This window comes from Poromitra crassiceps, assembly GCF_964638095.1.
Source record: "Poromitra crassiceps genome assembly, chromosome: 26".
Taxonomy (NCBI): domain Eukaryota; kingdom Metazoa; phylum Chordata; class Actinopteri; order Beryciformes; family Melamphaidae; genus Poromitra; species Poromitra crassiceps.
The window spans coordinates 12,644,221-12,661,473 of NC_139640.1; the positions used below are offsets into that span (position 1 = coordinate 12,644,221).

At 43.7% G+C, this 17,253-nt stretch overlaps 2 protein-coding genes across 2 annotated transcripts in view; one reads left to right on the forward strand and one right to left on the reverse strand.

The window, feature by feature from the left end:
* Window positions 1–17,253, forward strand: part of LOC310798949 (myomesin-3-like) — a gene marked incomplete at both ends in the record, with an annotated part of 118,678 nt that overhangs the window by 87,378 nt on the left and 14,047 nt on the right. The window lies entirely within an intron of this gene.
* Window positions 1,507–12,625, reverse strand: LOC310798841 (E3 ubiquitin/ISG15 ligase TRIM25-like; the record flags this gene model as incomplete). Its single annotated transcript, XM_083661401.1, has 2 exons — window positions 1,507–1,867; window positions 11,036–12,625. The coding sequence occupies 2 exons, from the start codon at window positions 12,623–12,625 to the stop codon at window positions 1,787–1,789; spliced, it is 1,671 nt and encodes a 556-aa protein (XP_083517527.1). The 3' UTR covers window positions 1,507–1,786.

Here is a 17,253-nt window from a genome sequence, read left to right on the forward strand (position 1 = left end):
ATAATAAAGGGAAGATATAGTGCTTCTCCATTAAGGCCCATGCAGTGGAACAGAAACAGCAGAAAATATTACAGAAACAATAGAAATATGCAACACATATAAGAACTATATAGACCATGTAACTGCCCTTGGTTTGAACAAACAGAAGGCGGGGAGTCTCGACTGGTGATCCACAATTTATTTTCTCTTGGTCTCATGGTAAACACCGTGAAAACTATAAAAGGGTCAGACATATACAAGGGATCAATAAAGGTCAAACATATACAAAATATCAATATAAGGTTCCACATCAAATTGAATGATAGCTGTTAAAATGCAAAGTTTATTTGACAATTAACCATTAAAAAATACCTTTTCCCAAGTTAATGTGTAAATGGATAAAATGCAAACATTCAATGGAAAACAGACCTTTAAAATGCAACTTTAATAAATGATCTACTATTAAAACAAACTAATTATCCACCATGTAAAGTGCAAAATGTAAAGTGCCAAAACATTGAAGTTGGTCAGGCTACACCATTTAATTCACATATCAGAGATCAAAGGGGGGTAAAGTACGTCCACAACACACAACAGTAAATCAACCAGATCTGACGAAAATACATTCAAATACGATAACACCAACAATTGAGCATACCTCAATCCGCCCACCAAGGGTGTTAAACGAAGGTTTGTAGACTTGTCATGGACATCGCTCAGTGGCACACTGACAAACCAATTAAAAGGAAAAATGTCACCATCAAACTTGAAACAAACAACATAACTGTAATCACAACTTCAAATTAGCAATACTCTACATACCTCCAAGGATTTACATTTTGTTTCCTTCAACTTCCTTCTAGTATGTTTCAGTCTCCCAGAACTCTTACATGTGCTCTCTTTCATCACCATGCTAATGAGGCCACCCAAAACAGGTGGTGATGTAGGCCTAGAAAACAGGGTTTCCCAGTCACCTGACATGACAAAGGGGCAATACTATAAACCCCCTTGTCGGCCATTTTGTGGAGGTTTACAGGTAAATATGCAGTTCAATCCATGGTAAAAAATAAAACTATTAACAAAATAACTCCTTATAATGTGAAAGTACAAATTATGAAAAGGAACCAAAATCAAACTACAATAGGAGTTTAGCGGGCAGTTACAGACCACATGACAGTTATGTTTTCATATGAATAAACACCAATTTGGATTGGCTCTATCACTGACTGATATACAGTAATACACAGAAAAGATTGGCTCTATCACTGACTGATATACAGTAACACACAGAAAAGATTGGCTCTATCACTGACTGATATACAGTAATACACAGAAAAGATTGGCTCTATCACTGACTGATATACAGTAATACACAGAAAAGATTGGCTCTATCACTGACTGATATACAGTAATACACAGAAAAGATTGGCTCTATCACTGACTGATATACAGTAATACACAGAAAAGATTGGCTCTATCACTGACTGATATACAGTAATACACAGAAAAGATTGGCTCTATCACTGACTGATATACAGTAATACACAGAAAAGATTGGCTCTATCACTGACTGATATACAGTAATACACAGAAAAGGAAAGACAAAGAAAACAGCACCACCCACAGAAACTCAAACGTCATCAACAGAAAATTCAAGGATAAAGACGTCACAGTCCCGCCCACATGTTTGATTGACAGGTGCTAAGTGCAGTGTAGAAACACCACAGTAACGAGCACTAAGCAACAAAGATGGAGACAAAAACTTAAAAAGAAGAATCTCACTCATCGCTGCTTTAATCACTCATGTCTACTTGAGCTCACACAGCTCAGCAGTGTTTCCAGTGTTAGAACACCTCAGTCCAGCATAGAGAGGCTGAGTGAATGTGGTCTGGACTCTGTGGAGGAGAGTCATGGTTTCAGAGACGTTGTAGCAGGACAGAATACCTGCTCTGTGATCCAGGTACACTCCTACTCTGGAGGAGGGAGGGACTGAGATGAGAGTTCTGATACTCTTATGTTTGAACTGACAACTCCTGCTGACACACAGTAATGACCAAGACTTGTCATTGTATCCAAATGCACTTTCACTCCCTGTTCTGCTAATATCTTTATATGAGATTGCTATTGAAACAAGCATCCCGCTCCTCTTCACCTCCCAGTAACAACGTCCAGTCACACCCTCTCTACTCAGGACCTGCCAGCAGTTAGTGAATCTGTCTGGGTGACTAGAATATAACTGTGCTTCACTCACGCCTGTTGCTTTTCTGTTCCCCTCAGATAATAACAGCTCTGTGTGTGCTGTGTTTGGATCCAGTGTGATCTGACGTGAATATTGTAAGAAGTCAGCTCTGGTCTTGGGCTCTGGTTGTGGCAGTAAAACATCCTCTTCAGTCACTGTCAGTGAGATCTTAGGCCGTAAGGCCTCTCTCCTGGTATCTCTTCTGGATTTTGTGCCGATTCACCCCGAGCTCTTTCTGCCTCTCGGCCCTTTCTGCGGCAGCTGAGACTGTGTCGTGTCCCTTATGTTCGTCCACAGAGCAGAGATAACAGATACACTGCTGATCAGTACGGCAGAACATCTTCATCACCTCGTCGTGACGAGAGCAGATGTTCTCCTGAAGCTTCACGGTGGCTTCCACCAGCCTGTGTTTCTTAAAGGTAGAGGATTCATAGTGATGCTGGAGGTGCTGCTCACAGTAAGAGGCCAGACACACCAGACAGGACTTGAGGGCTTTCAGCTTTCTCCCAGTGCAGACATCACAGCCCACATCTCCAGGTCCAGCATAGCAGCGATCAGGAGGAGCAGCTTGGAGTCCGGTCTTCCTCAGGTCCTCCACCAACTCTGCTAACATGGTGTTTTTCACCAGGACAGGCCTCGGTGTGAAGGTCTGTCTGCACTGGGGGCAGCTGTGGATTTTCTTCTGATCCTCTGCATCCCAGCAGTCTTTAATACAGCTCATGCAGTAGCTGTGCCCACAGGGAATAGCCACCGGATCCTTCAGTAGATCCAGACAGATCGAACAGCAGAATTTTGCCTCGTCCAGCTGAAGTCCTCGCTGCGCCATTTCTCTTCTCAGTGACAGTGAATGTCAGATAGTTTCAGTCTCTTGTCAGCTTGTCCGCTCTGTCACGTCACAACATGAACTTTACACCCATCTATAAAGTGGCAGCCTTGAACTGGCTGTATACCTGAGACCAGGTACAACCAGTTCCAGGCTGTACCTGGGTTATCAGGCTTTGCTCGATTCCAGGAAGAGGAGCCATATTTAAAGAGCACTGTGTGTTTACAACATGATTATCACAAATAAAAATGGATTATAGTTCAACTTTAACTTGTTAAACTTATTAAAAAACAAATACCTATATCTATCTCCAGGGCTCGACGTTAACTTTTAAAAGTGGTTGCTGGAGGGGCAACCTGGCAAGAGCTTTTGGTTGCCCGAATAAAAATATGGTTGGCCAATTTTAGTCGCCTTATAATTTGAGTAATTAAGATACTATGCAGTCATAAGCCGGCTTAATAATGACGATGTGACAGAAAAGTAAGTATAATAGTCTATAGTATATAGTATAATAGGCCTATTCAGTGTGCGCACCGGGTGTAGTAGTAGTAATAATGATAATAATAATAATACATTTGTGTAATTTCGTTTTCTAAACAAATCTTATTTTTTGTTTTATAATGCATTTGCCCTGAAAGGATTTGTTTAACTAATATTTGTGAACTTTCATTTTCATAGCCTAACAGTTATTGTTCATATTGTGCTTAATTTATTAATTAAAAGTGTTATTGATAACGAAATACTAAGGATACTATGATGACAGTGGTTTGGGGCCCCCACTCTAAGTCAGGCTTGGTGCACTTGGTGTAAATTCAAATCACAACGTCGGGCGTAGCTAAGACCTACTTTTTTATGCCCAGCAGGTGCACTCGGCTCCTGTGGGTCTTTTGGGGCCCTGTCGTAGATGCGCCCGGCTGCGGACGTGCGCGTTCACGTGAATACGTGCTTGTTGCCAAGCAACACACTTCTCTCAGACGAGCTCGAGACAGCTGACAGACAGCTCCAACTCAGCTCAAACTTATAGAGTTGTATTCAAAGCATAGAAATGTTCTCACAGCTAAATTTAACAGCGCCAACACAAACAAACAGAAACGAGATGCATGGGATTTGAGTACAAGTGCAATCAGTACTGAATGCGATGGCAGACTGCGCACTGCGGGCAGTTGACGAAGTCAGGAAGAAATGGAAAGATCTTCCGACGCATCAGCTTTTAAAAACCCGCCGACGAGCGGAGGTCCTGCGCCCAAAACGTCCATTTACAGCAGATATCGATCGATATTTTTGGAGAAGATTCCCCCACATCACAGGACTGAACGGCACTGACAGCACAGAGCTGTCAGTCCCGACAGCGCAGATCAAGATGAGACAGCTGTCAGTGAGTACGCCTTGGGTGTAACTTTTACGCCTGCTCCAAACCAGACGTAAAATTTACACCCAGGCGCAGCGCATACAGGGCTTAAGACTACATGGTGCACTAGTCATAAAATTAAGTTAGTCTTATCTTTGAGTTCTACGTCAGACGTAGCGTTACACCTATGTGTACGCCCAGCTGGTGCACTTGGCTCGAAGCGGCCCTGTCCCCGCTGCACTCCACTCTCTCACCCCGTATGCTACAGGCAGACAGGCAGGGATGCAAACCATTCCTCAGCACATATACGCGGTGGTAAAATGTTTTTGAAGGATGTCCTGGTCGAGGTGTATGTTGTAGGCTTGTAGGCTACATGCTTTGCAGGATAACGTTAGTTTTCCGTCCCGTTCAAAGACGCAGGGGTATTTCACCTCGATGACAATTTCCTCGTCCTTTGTTTCTGTGCCGGGGGCTGCGGGCTCAGCACTGGAGGACTGACAATGTCTCCATGGTCCACCACGTCGGGATGTAGTCTCCATTCGTCCAGCAGGGGGTCGCTTCTCAGCATCAGATCAGCTCCCGTGTTCTCCAGGCCCGGAATATGCAGAGAACCTGAGAGAACGAAGGTGCTCTGTGGCCCAGATGCATGATCATTTTAGTAGCATCATTCTGGTCACAGTAATAATGTCAGGACACATAATAATGTCAGGGGACTTTGGCTCTGAACTTCACAATCCTCACTATTGATCGCTTGTAATCAACCTAAGAATTGAAGCTTACTCTACTTTTGTACTTGCTGTGTGTCTCCTTGTAATATGCTACGTGGGAAACAAGTGTGGGTGCGTGCGTGTGTGTATGTATGTGCGTCATTCCATTCATTCATGCTGAAAGGTATTTAGGGGCGGCTGTAGCTCAGGAGGTAGAGCGGGTCGTCCACTAATCACTTTGGATAAAAGAGATCGTGGTTCGATTCCCGCCTCCTCCAGTCTGCGTGTCGAAGTGTCCTTGGGCAAGATACTGAACCCCAAATTGCTCCTGCTGGTGTGCCAGCACCCTGCGTGGTAGCCTGCCGCCATCGGTGTGTGAATGGGTGAATGTACCTACTGACTGTAAAGCGCTTTGGATAAAGGCGCTATATAAACGCAGGCCATTTACCATTTAGGAGATGTGAATATGGAGGTGAGAGGGAAGCCTCATGTGACTAGCCTGATATTCAGACTGCATCGTCAACTCATTTCCTCTCCACAACTGTGGAGTGGGTGTGGCTTCGCAGGTCTGGAGCCAGGCTATCATGTGACAGCAGTAACGAGGAAGTAACCAGATAGATGAAGCAGCTGTAATCATGCTAAACATTCACTTGGCTGAGTAGACTGAGGTTTGAGTCCAGTTCATGACCTCAGAGTGACACTACACACACTACAGTGCACTCCTCTTATACTGATCACCTTGGGACGGGTCACGGGTGATATTGATCACTATAGAGAGGCAAAGTGATCGCCTACTTCCTGCTTCAGCACTGTACCAGAGATTTTCATCCGCAATTTATTTTCCCATAGACATTTCGTGAAGAAAATATTTTTTAGATGTTGTTTTTATGCCTACGCCGCCGGCGATAGCCAGGCCAGAGGCATTATGGATCCGGGTTGTCCGTTCGTACGTACGATGTTCGTTAACGCGATATCTGAGGAAACGCCTTGACGGAATTTCATCAAATTTGCTTCAAACATCCACTTAGACTCAAGGATGATCTGATTAGATTTTGGTGGTCAAACGTCAAGGTCACTGTGACCTCTCGAACGCCATTTTCAAGCTTGTTAACGCGATATCTCAGGAATGCCTTGACGGAATTTCTTTTTTTTTGCCTCAAATATCGACTTGGACTCAAAGATGAACTGATTAGATTTTGGTGGTTTTTTTTTGGTTGCTAGTTCTCTGTTCTGTTATTTCCATCAGTCGTTTGTGTTGCTGCCCTCGGCTCTGATGAAATAAAATCGATCTCCTTGCTCAGCCTTAACATGACGGGTTTCAATTGTTATGAGAGAGAAAAAGTCCGCTGCTCGGGGAAGCCCTTTGTACTTGCGTGTAACGTCGGCTCCGCTAGGCCGGAGGCGGGGCTTTAGTGAAGCCGCGGTCTTGCCTGGGGAGAGGCCGCCGGGCTAGTGGCTCCCCTTCTCCCCGTAGCGTAACTCCCGTGTGTAACCAGGTTAATGACCGCTAATATCAGCCAGCCATTGTTCACTAACGTTACACATCAAAGGGCATCAAAACAAGCCTGAAACTCCGACTTAACCATAGCTCAAAATAACATTAAACGGTTTGTTATTTTTGTTATTTAATTTTATTTATTTATTTTAAAGGAGAATTGCACACTTTATTTTGACTCATTTTCTATTGTTTTTGTATTATTTATTTCTCTGCATCAAACTTGAGAAAGAAAGAAAGTAACTGCTTTCAACTGCTATACTTTTTGCCCAGTCTGTTTATATAGTGTTGGGTTTATGTTTTTTTTTTTATTAATTTCATTTAGTTTAAAGGAGAATTACACCCTTTCTTGTACCCCATTTTCTAAGGGGTTTATATTTATTTATATTTATTTGAATGAAAAAGTACATGATGTAATGTAAATATGTTGGAGTCATATACACCGTGTGAGTGCACTTACTAATCTTACTACACAGGCATAAAAACTTGTTTCTGCAGCTCTGACTAAAAGAGCCTGGAGCAGTGAGTTACTACTTCTTTAATTCAATGTTGATGAGCATCAAAGAAAATGGTTGATGTTCAGCTTGTGTTCATGTCAGGTCATTGAGACCTATTGAAAGTTGTTCCTGTAGTGACGTACAGTACTAGTGAACACAGGTTTGGGCTGACTGAGCCACAGGCTCATGGAGACTTAGGGTATCAGGGGGACACAGAGGTCATGTTCCGGCCTAGTTCTGGGTCTTGTGATTTGAGAGATCTGATATCTTATTTTGTGGTAATAAATTACACACACGATTAGGGATGTTCGATATTAGCTTTTTTACCGATATCCGATATCCGATAATGTCCAACTCTTAATTTCCGATACCGATATCAACCGATACCGATATAAGCAGGCTTTTTTTCCACCAAAATTTCACGTAACAAGTTACATAATGTAGCTTAATGTAGCTGAAGAGTTTAACATATAATATGCATGTTGTGTTAAAGTTGTAAGTGTTAGAGAAGCGAGCTTGTGACCAGAAGGTCGTCGGTTCAATCCCCGGTACCGGCAGGATAAATCTGGGTGGGGAAAGTGAAAAGGCAGTGCTTGCCCCTCCCTCATTACCACCACTGAGGTGCCCTTGAGCAAGGCCCTTAACCCCAACCGCTCCAGTGGAGCTGCTCAGTGGCCAACAGATCAGACTGTGGTTGTACTGGTCAGCTTCCAGGTATTAATGTGTGTGTGAATGTGAACAGGGCACTCCTGAAAAAGAGAGCATTGCTCTCAGTGAGACTCGCCCTGTATTTAAAAAAAAAAAAAAAAAAAATCTGCATGAAAACCGATACCAATATTTTCCGATATCGATTTTTTTAATGCTAATATTGGCCGATAATATCGGTAGGCCGATAATATCGGACATCCCTACACACGATGTGTAGTCAAAGAGAGAAGTTATTCATCTAAATTCAATTTCTGCTAAATTCCAGGATTTAGATGGTTTAGTGATGTGAGATAACAGAAGAATGTACCTGTAGGAGAACCAAACAAATGTTACTTTGTATTTTGAGTTCTCCCCATGAAGTGATTTTGGTATAGATGGGCCATTGTATTTAAACAAGCAGTATTCTACTGAGTGACCTGTATTCAGAATATATCTATAGGGAGAAATTTAGTTGGTCATTGTAAACCCACAGCACAGTAAGGATGACATGTTCTTCATAGATCTAGCCTTTTAATGTTGCTCTTAAGTGCTTTCTCAAAGTCCACCAAATTCATGCATTTTACTTTAAAATGTTAAAATGAAATCTCGTGCGGGTGCATGCCACCGCACCCCCCTAGGGGGTCTGTGGTCCCCCACCACAACAACTCTAAATCCTGTGGGAAACACTGACTCCAACTTACTTCATTGACAGCAAGATCCACATTTTTCTTCTCGCCAATTCTCAATGGCTTCCTTGTTTTTCTCGGGAGTGCAAAAGAACTTTAATAGGTGATTTTTTTACATTTGTTGTCTGCGCAGCCCCACCACACAACAGCTTTTAGCTATGTTTAATTCAAGGAAAATGTTGCTGGTGTGTGGAAGTGAATGGAGAGCTTTCCCCTGTGATGGGCGTGGCCTATTTCATGCAGTGTCTCTATATCAAACAGCTTGAAAACAATACATCATGATTGGTGTTGGAGCTGCTTGGTCTCAGAGAAAGGATTTACAAACAAACTACTTGTCACATAGCAGATTCAGACCAAGGATTTGAACAGAGCACACCCACCTCTTATATAACCTCCCCTTCTCTAAACTCCTCCCCTGTGCACTGACGGGTCAATCAATCACAGAATTGACATTCAAGCTTGAGATTTTGAACAGCTAGTGTTTCTTCTCACTGCGGCTTCATTTGCTCTAAACACTTTGTTCTGTTTTAGGGGCGAAATCGGCTCAGTTATAAATAATGTCATATTAGTTTTCTCTAGTAACTTTGGTTGATTTCCTGAAATGAATACAGAGGCAATATTTCATTCATTCTTGATTTTTTTTTATTAATTATTGCAAACATTAACTTTGTTAACACAACCAATCACTAAAGCCTGGTAAAGGTCTCTCGTTCAATCTTCCATCTACGTATTAACTTCATCCACACAATCAGTGTGTTAAACCAGTATGCCATCATCACTGTGGAGAAAAGAATGAATATTCTCCCTATTGATTATAATAATGATTACATTTGTAGTGGCATAAAAGCATAAAGACGTCACAGTCCCGCCCACATGTTTGATTGACAGGTGCTAAGTGCAGTGTAGAAACACCACAGTAACGAGCACTAAGCAACAAAGATGGAGACAAAAACTTAAAAAGAAGAATCTCACTCATCGCTGCTTTAATCACTCATGTCTACTTGAGCTCACACAACTCAGCTGTGCCTCCACTAGGGATGCAGCGGTTTCCGGTTTGAAGGTATACCGGGGTTTGAAAAAGCCACGGTATCAAAACCACTAAATTTTGCCGTCATACCTTCTCCACGGTATCAGCTGTTTCCCTGAGAGAAAGTGCCGTCCCTTGCAGAGACAGAGTGCAGTTACGCGGCCCCTCCCCCCTGCTGCATGTGTGTGTAGACTAGAGCAATCAGTAGCTGGCAGACCGCAGCTATCATCATCAAGGAGTCGTCATTGTTGTGAGTGGCCGCGTGACAATGGCTGCCAGAGAGGTGAAGAACCCCCCGAACTTTTTCCCCAGTCAAAAAAGGACAAAATCGGTAGTGTGGGACTATTTTGGTTATCAGAAAAACGGATGGCCAGGGCTTACAGGAGGAAGGACAGCCAACATGCAAGACATGCAGGCGAAGAGTGGCTGCACTAGGAGGCAATAGCCTACCTCAAACATGATAGCCCATCAACACCAGCCGTCCTCATTTGCAAAATTCAAGGTACTTAACGTTGTCTTGCTTCATCATACATCACATCGGACATAACGCTAAACCATTTCCACCGGCAGGTTTGAGGAGTAGCTAACATTAACGTAAGATAAACACTCATGACTCATCATAGGCTATCGTTAACATGGCTAATTAGCATCAGCTGACTAACGTTAACGTAACGTTACTTCTTGACTGAGTGATCACGTCTTGTGTAGGCCAGGCTGGCCAGCGCCTCGTTATCAAAAACATATTGCACTGAAGAAGTAACGTTCAATAATGTAGAAACTGACTCCTCCAACCTGCCAGTGAATTGAGGCACAAACAGTGTGTGTGTGAGAGAGAGAGAGAGAGGGGGAAAAGACAAGCGCTCAGCACAGGGGCAGAGGCTAATGTGTGAGACAGAGGGAGAGGGGTGTGTGTGAGTGGGGGTGTGCGCCATCAACGTGAAACAATCATTTGTGTCCGGTGCAGTCAGTGTCCATCCGATTTTTACAAAAGATAAGCATCTATTTGATATTATGTGTTTTAGTTTTACATAAAATTAGATTAAATAAATCGTCATTTATGATAAGTAAGAATAGTACCGTTATATATCCAAGCACACACACATTCGCAACAGTTAACTGTCATTACAGATGTAGGTTACATTAACATGTATTTTTTCTTTTTTTAGGCTAGCAGTAGTACTGGCACCAGCGGAGGGGTATCCACATCAACAGCTGCAGAGACCAGCCAACAATTCAACATGCATTTGCCTATGCACCCAAATCCAAACATGCCAAATAATTAAATTATGCTGTGGCATACTTCATTGCCAAAGATATTTTTGTCATCATGGTCCCCATTCAACTATCATTTTGTTCATGGTAAAAAATTGTATGTTTTTTTTTGTGCCATATTTGACAAGAATACATAAAGGTCCGCGATACCGTGATACCGTGAAACCGTGGTCATTTTCTCCAAGGTTATCATACCGTCAAAAAATCATACCGCTGCATCTCTAGCCTCCACCACAAAGGTAAAATCCAGTATAGAGAGACTGAGTGAATGTGGTCTGGACTCTGTGGAGGAGAGTCATGGTTTCAGAGACGTTGTAGAAGGACAGAATACCTGCTCTGTGATCCAGGTACACTCCTACTCTGGAGGAGAGAGGAACTGAGATGAGAGTTTGGATAGTTTTATGTCTGAACAGACAACTACTGCTGAGACACACTAATGACCAAGACTTGTCATTGTATCCAAATTCACTTTCACTCCCTGTTCTGCTAATATCTTTATATGAGACTGCTATTAAAACTCCAAACCTCCCGCTCCACTTCACCTCCCAGTAACAACGTCCAGTCACACCCTCTCTACTCAGGACCTGATGGTAGTAAGTGAATCTGTCTGGGTGACTAGAATATAACTGTGCTTCACTCATGCCTGTTGCTTTTCTGTTCCCCTCAGATAATAACAGCTGTGTGTTTGCTGTGTTTGGATCCAGTGTGATCTGACGTGAATATTGTAAGAAGTCAGCTCTGGTCTTGGGCTCTGGTTGTGGCAGTAAAACATCCACTTCAGTCACTGTCAATGAGATTTTAGAGCGTTCCTCTGTCAGAATGTCCTGTAGTTTATCTCTGACCTCTGACACAGCTGCAGTCACATCCTCAAAGTAGCGCAGAGGACGGGTATGGATCCTGGGTGAGTCTGTAGATTGACTGAGACGTGACAGTGAGGGGTAACTGTGGAGGAAGTGGATGTGATCCTCTGTGTGTGAGAGCTGCTCCAGCTCAACGTCTTTCCTCCTCAGCTCAGAGATCTCCTGCTTCAGCTTCTCCTGAAGTTCTTCAGCCCGACTCGCTTCCTCTTTCTGCTGGGATCTGATCTGCTGCTTCACCTCAGAGCTTCTCTTCTCAATGAGACGGACCAGCTCAATGAAGATCTTCTCACTGTCCATCACTGCTTTATCAGCAGAGAGATTCATAGCCTTCACCTCCTGTTGAAGCACCTTCACGTCTTTCTCTCTCTCCTGGTATCTCTTCTGGATTTTGTGCCGATTCACCCCGAGCTCTTTCTGCCTCTCGGCCCTTTCTGCGGCAGCTGAGACTGTGTCGTGTCCCTTATGTTCGTCCACGGAGCAGAGATAACAGATACACTGCTGATCAGTACGGCAGAACATCTTCATCACCTCGTCGTGACGAGAGCAGATGTTCTCCTGAAGCTTCACGGTGGCTTCCACCAGCCTGTGTTTCTTAAAGGTAGAGGATTCATAGTGAGGCTGGAGGTGCTGCTCACAGTAAGAGGCCAGACACACCAGACAGGACTTGAGGGCTTTCAGCTTTCTCCCAGTGCAGACATCACAGCCCACATCTCCAGGTCCAGCATAGCAGCGATCAGGAGGAGCAGCTTGGAGTCCGGTCTTCCTCAGGTCCTCCACCAACTCTGCAAACATGGTGTTTTTCACCAGGACAGGCCTTGGTATGAAGGTCTGTCTGCACTGGGGGCAGCTGTGGATTTTCTTCTGATCCTCTACATCCCAGCAGCTTTTAATACAGCTCATGCAGTAGCTGTGCCCACAGGGAACAGTCACCGGATCCTTCAGTAGATCCAGACAGATCGAACAGCAGAATTTTGCCTCGTCCAGCTGAAGTCCTCGCTGCGCCATTTCTCTTCTCAATGACAGTGAGTCAGATAGTCTCACTCTCTTGTCAGCTTGTCCGCTCTGTCACGTCACAACATGATCTTTACACCCATCTATAAAGTGGCAGCCTTGAACTGGCTGTATACCTGAGACCAGGTACAACCAGTTCCAGGCTGTACCTGGGTTATCAGGCTTTGCTTGATTCCAGGAAGAGGAGCCATATTTAAAGAGCACTGTGTGTTTACAACATGATTATCACAAATAAAAATGGATTATAGTTCAACTTTAACTTGTTAAACTTATTAAAAAACAAATACCTGTATCTATCTCCAGGGCTCGACGTTAACTTTTAAAAGTGGTTGCTGGAGGGGCAACCTGGCAAGAGCTTTTGGTTGCCCGAATAAAAATATGGTTGGCCAATTTTAGTCGCCTTATAATTTGAGTAATTAAGATACTATGCAGTCATAAGCCGGCTTAATAATGACGATGTGACAGAAAAGTATAATAGTCTATAGTATATAGTATAATAGGCCTATTCAGTGTGCGCACCGGGTGTAGTAGTAGTAATAATGATAATAATAATAATACATTTGTGTAATTTCGTTTTCTAAACAAATCTTATTTTTTGGTTTATAATGCATTTGCACTGAAAGGATTTGTTTAACTAATATTTGTGAACTTTCATTTTCATAGCCTAACAGTTATTGTTCATATTGTGCTTAATTTATTAATTAAAAGTGTTATTGATAACGAAATACTAAGGATACTATGATGACAGTGGTTTGGGGCCCCCACTCTAAGCCAGGCTTGGTGCACTTGGTGTAAATTCAAATCACAACGTCGGGCGTAGCTAAGACCTACTTTTTTATGCCCAGCAGGTGCACTCGGCTCCTGTGGGTCTTTTGGGGCCCTGTCGTAGATGCGCCCGGCTGCGGACGTGCGCGTTCACGTGAATACGTGCTTGTTGCCAAGCAACACACTTCTCTCAGACGAGCTCGAGACAGCTGACAGACAGCTCCAACTCAGCTCAAACTTACAGTATAGAGTTGTATTCAAAGCATAGAAACGTTCAGAGTTGTATTCAAAGCATAGAAACGTTCTCACAGCTCAATTTAACAGCGCCAACACAAACAAACAGAAACGAGATGCATGGAATTTGAGTACAAGTGCAATCAGTACTGAATGCGATGGCAGACTGTGCACTGCGGGCAGTTGACGAAGTCAGGAAGAAATGGAAAGATCTTCCGACGCATCAGCTTTTAAAAACCCGCCGACGAGCGGAGGTCCTGCGCCCAAAACGTCCATTTACAGCAGATATCGATCGATATTTTTGGAGAAGATTCCCCCGCATCACAGGACTGAACGGCACTGACAGCACAGAGCTGTCAGTCCCGACAGCGCAGATCAAGATGAGACAGCTGTCAGTGAGTAAGCCTTGGGTGTAACTTTTACGCCTGCTCCATACCAGACGTAAAAGTTACACCCAGGCGCAGCGCATACAGGGCTTAAGACTACATGGTGCACTAGTCATAAAATTAAGTTAGTCTTATCTTTGAGTTCTACGTCGGACGTAGCGTTACACCTATGCGTACGCCCAGCTGGTGCACTCGGTTCGAAGCGGCCCTGTCCCCGCTGCACTCCACTCTCTCACCTCGTATGCAACAGGCAGACAGGCAGGGATGCAAACCATTCCTCAGCACATATACGCGGTGGTAAAACGTTTTTGAAGGGTGTCCTGGCCAAGGTGTATGTTGTAGGCTTGTAGGCTACATGCTTTGCAGGATAACGTTAGTTTTCCGTCCCGTTCAAAGACGCAGGGGTATTTCACCTCGATGACAATTTCCTCGTCCTTTGTTTCTGTGCCGGGGGCTGCGGGCGGACGCAGTTCTTCGTTCTTCTTTGAATTATCATCTTGCAGCTCGATTTGTGATGTCGATGCTGAAGCAAGGTTAGCGACAGCGTTATTAGTCGGGGCTTGCCTTGGACCCATGCAGGATGGGTAGGATGTCGGTGGGCTGTCGGCTGTCGGTGGTAGCTTGTCGTAGGGCTGGGTTGGTTTGAAAATTTTAAAACCGGTTCGATATTGCCGTCTAAACCGGATCGAACCGGTATACCGATTTTTTTTGTAATTAACACATTGGGTGCCAGCCATGTTTTCATTCCTGTAGGTAAGTTGTGCCAGGGGTGTTTTTGACGATTCTGGCTCATTTTAGAACAGCCGAGGATTCTTTTCTGTTAAGAATTCATGAACAGCAATCATCTAAAAATAACTAATAGAATGTGTGCTTTCTCTGTCTAAAAGAGTTAGTTTGCAGAGTTAGTAGTTATGTAGATATTAGCCGTTGAGTACAGCATGGTTTCAGCGTCTGGAAATTTATTCAGAGATAAATGGCTTTTTGTGAAACAGTCACTTTAACCATTCATTTTTGGCATCAGTAAGACCGTCAGACATTCTAAACAATAGTTTTGAACAGTAATTTCCTCCATAACAACAGGAAACACCCCTCTCATTCAAACTCCTCCCTCCGTGTGTCTTCTCCTCCTTCCTCCTGGCTTCAGCGGGCGTGTCAGAAGCGTGTTGTGCTGCCTGCCTGTCTGTCTGCGTGCCTGCCTGCCTGCTTGCCTGAAATGGATTGGATTACTGTAAAATCGCCAAGCTTGCTCCCGCGGTGTGTGTGTGTGTGTGTGTGTGTGTGTGTGTGTGTGTGTGTGTGTGTGTGTGTGTGTGTGTGTGTGTGTGTGTGTGTTCGCGCGTTGATCCGCGGCTCTGGGGGGAAGGGATCTCTGTCCGTTCTGTGTGTGTGTCTCGGGCTTCTGACTGTAAAATCCAAGCCATTTCCGCGGAGGCGGCTGCTTTTGGGTCCCGTGGCTGTGACTTCTCTCGGTCTCTGTCGCCACTTAGTGGTCGGTAAAATAGATTACACACATGCTCTTGCTCCAAATAGTTATCTCGAAGATGTAAGAGGGGTTGATTGATGTCCCACCGTCAAAAAAACATGTAAGACGAGTTATTTCGGCTCTGGCACTCAAGCGTTGGATTATGTAAGACGAATTATTTCGGCTATGGCACTTAAGGTGTTAATTAATTTAAAAATTTTTTTTTTTTTTTTAAGCAGGGCTCCCGAGTGTGGCCCATAACTGTCTGTAGTGCAACTTCAGTCCACCTGATAGCGATAATACACCTCTAAGCTGGTATTGTCAACCAGCAATGATACTGAATAAAAAGAAGCAGGACACCTGTGTAACAAACACACCCTGTATTTATTTCTCATAACTATTCAGCTCAACTTTTCTTCTAAACATCAAAATAATAAATGAAATAAGACTTCTGCCTATAGTGCAACTTGAGAAAAGGCTAATAAAAACACAAGCAGTGCAATCAGAATGGATTGGCTTACAGCTTAGCTGCCTTATAAACTTCAAAACTCACAAATTCACACAATATAGGGCCTAGGCATGGGTCGGTTTGAACATTTTGAAACCGGTTCGATATTCCCCCAAAAAACGTATCAAAGCGGCTGCAGTTGGTGGCCATAATGCACCTCTAAGCTGGTATGCTGCCAACCAGCACGAACACTACAAATAAGCAGAACCTTTTAACTCTAACAACACACTGTTTTTATTTCTCATAACTATTCAGCTTAACTTTTCTTCAAACATCAACATAATAAACAAAATAAGACTTTTGCATACTAGTGCAACTTGAGAAGAGGCTAATACGAACAATAGTGCAATCAGATTTTTTTTTTAGGTTTTTTCGGTTCGCACGTGATCAAACCGGTTTGGGCTCGTACACCGAACCGAACCGGTAAAACCGGAAATCGACCCATGCCTAGTCGATGCTGAAGCAAGGTTAGCGACAGCGTTATTAGTCGGGGCTTGCCTTGGACCCATGCAGGCTTGCCTTGGACCCATGCAGGCTTGCCTTGGACCCATGCAGCCGCTGTGATTGTGTGCGAGCAGGCGGAGCAGCCACCTGTCCGAGTCAGCACTCGTTAAACACACCGCACGTACATCACGTAGGTTCCGACTGGTAATTAGTAACATCGTTCCGATTGTAACAGCAATAAAATGTCACATAGCCTATATGTCACTCACAACAAGTATTAAAACATATTTATTTGGTGTATATTTTGCTGTTTGCTGCTGTACATATTTTTTTGCTTGTTAAAACGTGGTTGCCCCTGGGGCAACCAAAGGCCAAGAAATGGTTGCCCTATATATTTTTTGGTTGCCGGGCAACCGTTAATGTCGAGCCCTGATCTCTCTCTCTCTCTCTCCCTCCCTCCGCTAGGCCGGAGGCGGGGTTTAGTGAAGCCGCGGTCTTGCCTGGGGAGAGGCCGCCGGGCTAGTGTCTCCCCTTCTCCCCGTAGTGTAACTCCCGTGTGTAACCAGGTTAATGACCGCTAATATCAGCCAGCCACTGTTCACTAACGTTACACATCAAAGGGCATCAAAACAAGCCTGAAACTCCGACTTAACCATAGCTCAAAATAACATTAAACGGTTTGTTATTTTTGTTATTTAATTTTATTTATTTATTTTAAAGGAGAATTGCACACTTTATTTTGACTCATTTTCTATTGTTTTTGTATTATTTATTTCTCTGCATCAAACTTGAGTTTATATAGTGTTGGGTTTATATTTTGTTT